The sequence below is a fragment of the Manacus candei genome, unplaced genomic scaffold, assembly GCF_025592945.1.
Source record: "Manacus candei isolate 608988 ecotype Guabito, Panama unplaced genomic scaffold, ASM2559294v1 h1tg000174l, whole genome shotgun sequence".
Classification (NCBI taxonomy): Eukaryota; Metazoa; Chordata; class Aves; order Passeriformes; family Pipridae; genus Manacus; species Manacus candei.
Genome location: NW_026138222.1, coordinates 290624 through 297844, shown reverse-complemented (window position 1 = coordinate 297844; position 7221 = coordinate 290624). Strand labels below are relative to the sequence as shown.

The window sequence follows — 7221 nt, the reverse complement described above, 5'->3', positions numbered from 1 at the left end:
CTCACCGGCTCCTCCCGGCACCGCACTGGCTCCGCACCTTCCCTGGCCCTGCACCAGTCCCGCAACCCCCCCCGACCCTGCACGGCCCCCGGCCCCGCTCCGGCCTCGCCCCTCCCAGCCCCGGGACGGTCCCGCACCGTCCCCGGTCCCGCACCGTCCCCGGTCCCGCACCGTCCCCTGTCCCCCCCGGTACCTCTCGGACCCGCATCATGCCCTGTCCCGCTCCGGCCTCGCTGCCCCGCACCCGCCGCTGCCCCCGGGACCCTCCCGGCGCTGGGTGGGGTGGGCTGGGGCTGGGGGAGCGTTCCTGGGGGTGGGATGGGCAGGGGGAGCGCTCCTGGGGTTGGGATGGGGCTGGGATGGGGCTGGGGGAGCGCTCCTGGGGGTGGGATGGGCAGGGGGAGCGTTCCTGGGGGTGGGATGGGAGAGGCTGGGATGAGGGGGCCACGCGGAGATAGCGCAGTGGGGCTGGGCTGAGGCTCTTGGGAGGGCTCTGGGTACCCCCACCGCCCGGCGGTGGCCGCGGGGCCGGGCAGGCGGTGCCCGGTGCCACGTCGTGCTGTGCCCTGCCAAGCCCGTCTCCCTCCTGGCACCGGCGGGCAGCGGGCCCCCCCCGACCCCCCCGCTGCCCTGCCGGGGAGGGCAGAGTCCCCCGGCTCCGTCGCTGTTCCCCACACTCGGGGGGCAAACCCAGGCTGGGGCCGGGGCTGACCCCCCCTGCCCTGCCCAGCGCGGCCCCGTGCCCCCAGTTCGGGCAGCCCCTTCTGCCCCCACGGTGCCCTCGGGGGGCAGCACCGCGCCCCCCCCATCGTTCTCCCAGGGCGGATTCCATGTTTTTAAGCATCACATGGGGCCCTGTAGAACAAGTAAGGAATGTAAATCCGCGGGGATCAGACCAGTCCCGCTCCCGCCGGGAAGCAGCTCCCCCAAACTGGGGGTGGTGGGGTGTCCGGGGGTGGCAGGAGCTGGGGGGCTCCTGGGCGGCTACTCCCTGAGCCGGGCAGCAGGGGAGGGGTCCCCACAGCCCCCTCGCTGGGAGCCCTGGCCAGAACCCCCAGCTCCTGCTCCGGGATGGGGTCTGGGTGTTCCCGGTGGGAACGGGGCGAGGAGCCCCCAGCACCGCAGGGCGCCCAAGCCGGGGTGCGGACCCCAGGCCGAGGGGCCGGGGGCCTCCGCGTGCTCCGAATCGCTGGGATTCTTCCGCATTATCGGGACACAAAGGCTTCACACACCGCGCCCGGTGCGGGGGGATTTGGGGCAGCACCTGACCGTGGGGCGGTGGGGACCGGGCGAGGGGCAGGGGACAGAGCTCCTGAGCGGGGCGGTGGGCACGGCCGTCCCCAGCGCCGCGACCCCCGGCTCCCGCACGGCTCCCGGCGGGAATTTCTGAGGCATTCCCGGCTCTTCCGCTGGTCTGTTGTTGGATTATCCCGGCGAAAGAGAAACCTGGCTCAGAACAGCCCGGAGAGCTGCGGGGGGTGGGGTGGGGGGGAGCGGGGCACCCGCTGCCGTGAGCCCCCCGATCCCCTCGTCCCCTGCCCCGAGCCCCCCGTGGTGTCCCCACGGCCGTGCCCGGGGGATGCCACCCTGCGAGGGCTGGGCAGGGATGTCACAGGGTGACATGTCACCCGGCACGGCTCTGGCACAGCGCCTGCCCCCCAAAGGGGACCCCGGCAGTGCCGTGCTGGGGGGTCCCGCCTGGGGGTCCCCTCCCGGGCCCCGTGTGTGTCCCCGTGCAGGGCAGTGCCAGCCGCTGTCACCGCAGGGACAAACCCGCGTCACCGGGGTCGGTGTCACCAAACGAGCCCGCGTGCGAGAAGGGGCTCTGGGAATGCGGCCGGGGTGCAGCCGAGCCCCCGGATCCCACAGCGGGGGCAGAGCCCGTCCCTCTGCCCTCCTCCTCCTCAGCGATCACCGCTCCCGGGGCGCTGGAAGGACCCCGGGTCCTGCCGTGCTGGATCTCCCGCCGGCTCACGGCCACCTCGGCATCGGGTGTCCTGACGGAGCCACACCGGGAGCAGCTGCCCCTCGGCCACCCCGTCCCTCCCTGGGGCCCGGCATCCCGCTCCCATTCCCGTTCCCTTTTCCTCTCTCTTTCCCTTTCTCTTTCGCTCTCCCTTTCCCTCTCTCTGGCTCCCAGCCCTGGGAACCCAGGAGAAGCTTTAATTACCTTAATTGCCTCCTGGCTGGGGCCCCGGGGGAGGGCGGGGTTTGGGAGCAGCACCCGCAGCCCCGCTCCGGTGACCCGCTCCCCAAAAAGCGCCTTGGGGCGCTGCTGCGGGGGAGGGGGGTGGGCTGAGCCCCCGGCGTGGCCCGTGGGCCCCGGGAGGGACGGGGGGCAGAGCCAGGACCCCCAGGCAGGGCGGTACCCCGTACCGGGGGGCCGGGACCCCCCCTGAGCTCCCCCTGACCCCCGTGGCCGGTCCTCGGCACCCCCGCAGACGGGCACGGCTCCGGAGCCTCGTCCCACCGGGAGAGCCGGGCAGGAGCTGCTCCGGGGCACCGGGATCCGCGGGGCAGCCGCGGGAACAGCCGGGAACAGCCGGGAGTGTCCCCAGGGTCCCCAAGGGTCCACGGTGTCCCCACTATCTCCAGCATCCTCAGGATTCCCGGTGTCCCCAGCACCTCCAGGATCCCCAGAATCCCCCGTGTCCCCAGTGTCCTCAGGGTCCCCAATGGCTCCAGCATCCTTCAGATCCCCAGGGTCACCAGTGTCCCCAGCACCTCCAGGATCCCCAGTGTCCTCAGGATCCCCAGGGTCTCCAGTGTCCCCAGTGATCCGGGGCTGTGCCCACCGCAGGGACAGGGTGGGCAGGGAGCAGGGGCTGCCCCCGGAGCCTAGAGCCCCCTCAGTCTGGCAGCAGCTCATGCCCAGCCCCATGAGGGTCCCAGGCACGCGGCACAACGGGGTCTGCACATGCCTTGGGTCCCCGTGCCCGTGGCCCTGTTTCTGTCCCCACCCCTGTGCCCGGTGCCACAGAGCTCCTGCTGCCACCGTGGGTCCCACACAGCCCCTGTTCCTGTGTCACCACTGCCACCACAACCCGTGGGTGGGCAGGACCGCGGCCCTCGCAGCCGGCACCGATCCCTGCTGATCCCTGCGGTGCCAATGCCCCCGGTGTCCCCATGCCCCTTCCACCCTGGCACAGGGCAGGTCACACCCCACACACCTCTCACCCCTGGGCACTTCCAGGGCAGCTCAGTCTGGTTTCCTCGTTCCCACCCTCTGGCATTGCTCCAGTCCCATGTCCTGGCTGTCACCCTGTGCCAGCTGCCCATCCTTTGGGCTGTCCCCAGCCTGTCACCCTGTGCCAGCTGCCCATCCTTTGGGCTGTCCCCAGCCTGTCACCCTGTGCCAGCTGCCCATCCTTTGGGCTGTCCTCAGCCTGTCACCCTGCCAGCGATCCAACAGTTACCTCGGCACATCCCTGGCCCTATGCCACCCTCCCATGGGATTGCACCCAGAGCCCCACCCTGACCCTCGTGTCCTCCTTGGCCACACAGACCGCACTCTGTTGCCTCCAAGCCAGGATCTGGCTGTGGTTCCAGTTCCAGCAGGTGCCCATCAGTCCCACAGCACTGGCACTGCTGGCAGGGCAGGATTTTGCCCATGGCAGCAACCTGGTCCTGTGCGTGGGGACACAGGGATGTGGGATATGGGGACATGGGGACGGCCATCCTGGTGCCAGACCCCCACCAGGCCCCATGGAGCAGGCAGGCAGCCCTTGGCATGGCACGTGGCAGTTGGCACGTGGCACAGGGACACCTGCAGTCACCGGCCAGCACTGTGCCAGCACCAGGGACCCCCCGGCACCCTCAGGAATCCCCCTGTGCTGTGGCACTGCGGCCTTTTCCTGGCTGAGCTCTGCCTGGGAGGGGCACCAGCCCGGTGTGGGGGAGCGGGGGGCTCTGCGGGGCCCCCGTGGTGGTGCCTGGGCTGTGGCAGCAGTGCCGGGGATGGTGCCCCTGGCACGGAGGTGAACACGTCCCGACACCGCACATGTCCCGACACGCGGGGTGACGGCGGGGCAGGAGGTGCAAGGGCCGGGCGGGATTGCATCACACCCGGGGAGGGGGGTCAGGGGGACCCCCAGTCTGGGGGGGCTGCTGGGGCCGGCTGGGCACCCCGGGCACCCCTCCCAGCCCGGGGGACCCCGGGATCCCGGGGGTGTGAGCCCCGAGGCCGGGGGTGGGCAGTGCCCGGTGCCGCTGCAGCCCGCGGGGTTGGCACGGCTGGGCCGTGGCCGGGTCACCCAACCCGGACCCCCAGTGCCCCTCGGGGGGGCGAGGCCGGGAGGGGCCGAGCTGCCCCCCCACCCCGCACGCACCCCACGTCCCGCTCCCGCGTGGGAGTGGGAATGGGGATTTCCCCGGATGAGTCATGCCCGGCTGTGCCCCGGCGTGTACCCGTGACCCCGCGCCCCGGGACGGGCACGACCGGGAGGAGCTGAGTGAGGGCTCCTGCCCGGGACCCCCCCGGGCACCTTCCTGGCCCTGGCACAGGTGAGCTCCGGGGCACGGGGGCGGCTGCTGCCGTGGGGTGGGGTGGGGTGGGATGGGATGGAATGGAATGGGATGGGATGGGATGGGATGGGACGGGATGGGATGGGACGGGATGGGATGGGATGGAACGGAACGGAATGGAATGGAATGGGATGGGATGGGATGGGATGAGATGAGATGGGATGGGATGGGATGGGATGGGATGGGATGGGATGGGATGGGATGGAATGGAATGGAATGGGATGGGATGGGGTGGGATGGGACGGGATGGGACAGGATGGGATGGCATGGGATGGTGACGGGATGGTGATGCTGCCACTGCAGCCGCTGCTCCGAGCCGGTGCCACTGAGGGCTGTGCCAGGGCACGCTGCCACCTCGGCCCCCCCCGCATAGCCCCGTCCCTGTCCCCAGAGGGGCTCGTGTGTGGCTGCCCAGGGACGTGTGGCCTGGTGGGAGCCAGCAGGGCCGAGGGACGGCGAGGACAGATCCCAGGGCGAGGACAGATCCCAGTGCCCGGGGGCCTGGTGCCCATTGCACACGTGCTGCCCATTGGCCGCGGGGCCGCTCCTGCTCTCCAAAGGCTGATCCCGGCTCCAGCCGCCCTGGTGGGCACCGGGCTGGGCGCTGCATCCCCATGGGACCCCCAACCCGACCCCTGTGGTGTGTCTGGCTGTCCGTGCGGGGAGGGGCTGCACAGCCCCCACCGTGGGGGTGCCGGGACCCCATGGGACGGGGGCACCCCGCGCGGGGTCCCGACCCCGTGGGGGGGTTGCACAGCTGTGGGGGTGCTTCTTTGCCCCTTGGGGGGGGGGTCCGCACCTGTGGGGTGATTCCCGGGGGGCCGTGGGGAATCGAGGATCGTGCACAACTGAGGGGTCCCTGCATATGCACCGAGGGGCGGGGGCCCCTCACACCCGGGGGGCTCCTCCCTCACCGGGGGGTTCCCGCTCACACGAATCCCCGCACACACCTGAGGTGTCCGTGCACATCTAAGGGGTCCCCGCACCCCTGTCCGTGCACATCTGGGGGGTCCCGACACATCTGGGGGGTCCCCGCACCCCTGTCCGTGCACATCTGGGGGGTCCCGGCACATCTGGGGGGTCCCCGCACCCCTGTCCGTGCACATCTGGGGGGTCCCGGCACATCTGGGGGGTCCCCGCACCCCTGTCCGTGCACATCTAGGGGGTCCTGGCACATCTGGGGGGTCCCCGCACCCCTATCCGTGCACATCTGGGGGGTCCCGGCACATCTGGGGGGTCCCCGCACCCCCGTCCCCGCCCCCCGGGGGATCCCCCCGCCCCCCCCGGGGAAGCCCCGCGCCCGGCCCCGCCCCCGCCCCTTCTGGCCCCGCCCGTCCCGCCCTCAGCCAATGGGACGCGCGGCTCTTCCCTCCCGCAGCCAATGGGACGCGGCGGCCCCGCCCCCGGCGGCGGCGGGCGGCGGCGCAGGCGCGGTGCGCGCGGGGCCAAGATGGCGGCGGCGGCGGGCGGTGGGCGCGGGCGGGCGGCGGCGCCCTGAGGAGCCGAGCGGGGCCCAGCGCGGGCCCGGGGCCGGCCCGGGGCGCGCCCGCCATGGCCCGCCTGGCCGACTACTTCGTGCTCGTGGGATACGATCCCGGCAAGCGCGGTGAGCGGCGCGGGGACGCGGCGGCGGCGGCGGGGGGGCCGGGCCCGCGCGGGGCCGCCTGGGACGGCGGTGCTGGGTCGGGGGTGCGGGGCCGGGCCGAGGCTGCGCGGTCGGGGGTGCGGGGAGAGCCCGGGCCGGGTCTGCGAGACCGGCCCAGGAGTGCGGGGTCTGGTCGGAGGTGCGGGGTCTGCCGGGCCCGGGAGCGCAGGGGTCGGGCCGGGGGTCGGGGCCGTCCTGGGGGTGCGGGGTCTGCCCAGCCCGGGGGTGCGGGGCTGACCCGGGGCTCTGGGGCCGGGCCGGGCAGCGCTCAGCCCCCACCCCCGGCCCGGCCCCGAGCCCCCCGTGCCGCCCCTCTCCGCGGAGCCCCGCGGGAGCTCCCCTCGCCCGGTTGGCGGGTTCTCGGTGTCGGTGTTTTCGGAGGCTGCTCCCCCCGCCCTCCCCCGCTGTCGCCGAGCTGTCACCGCTCCGGAAACATCGGCTGGGCCTGGGGGCGGAGGGCGGGCACTGCTGCCCCCCGGGGGGGCTCTCGGCCCCGCTGCCCCGGGCATCCACAGCCCCTCGGACAGGGTGTTGTGCTCCCGGCCCCGCTCCCCTCGGGTATCCACATCCCCCCGGGATGGAGCGTCCTGCTCCCAGCCCTGTTCCCCTGGGATCCACAGCCCCCCCAGGCAGGTCCCCGTGCCCAGCCCGGTGCCCCAGCGGCTCTTGGCCCCCAGGCGTGTCGGGCACCTCGTCCCTGTGTCCTCTCCCCCTTCCCTTCTCTCCCTCAGCTGCTGTCATTGGTGGGGTTGGTCGCGGGGTGTCCCTTGTTTGGCACCTGGGGACCTCTTTCCCTTGTATTTCCTTGTGCCATCCTGCCCCCGACAGCTTTTGGTTAAAATGAGCTTTGGGGGTGTCCTAAAGGAGGTGAAGTGGCCCCAGACCAGGATTTGTTGCAGAACTGCCCCCCGAGCATCCCTTCCCACCTGGCACGTTCCCAGGTGGAGCAGCCGTGGGCTGGGGCTGTTCCAGGCCTGGCCTTGGAGCTGGGGAGGGGAATCCTTGCTCTGCCCGGGGTTTGGGTGTCGTGGGCTGCTGGGGAGGGGAATCCT

At 72.8% G+C, this 7221-nt stretch overlaps 1 protein-coding gene across 4 annotated transcripts in view; it reads left to right on the top strand.

Annotated features, from left to right (window-relative positions):
• The first annotated feature begins 5983 nt into the window (after positions 1 to 5983).
• The window catches only part of SBF1 (SET binding factor 1), a 62685-nt gene continuing 61447 nt past the window's right edge, over positions 5984 to 7221 (top strand). For all 4 annotated transcript variants that reach the window (XM_051773640.1, XM_051773639.1, XM_051773638.1 and 1 more), the window contains exon 1: positions 5984 to 6130. In XM_051773640.1, coding sequence (XP_051629600.1) covers positions 6076 to 6130 — 55 coding nt within the window. In that variant the 5' untranslated portion in view covers positions 5984 to 6075. The remainder of the gene's footprint in view (positions 6131 to 7221) is intronic.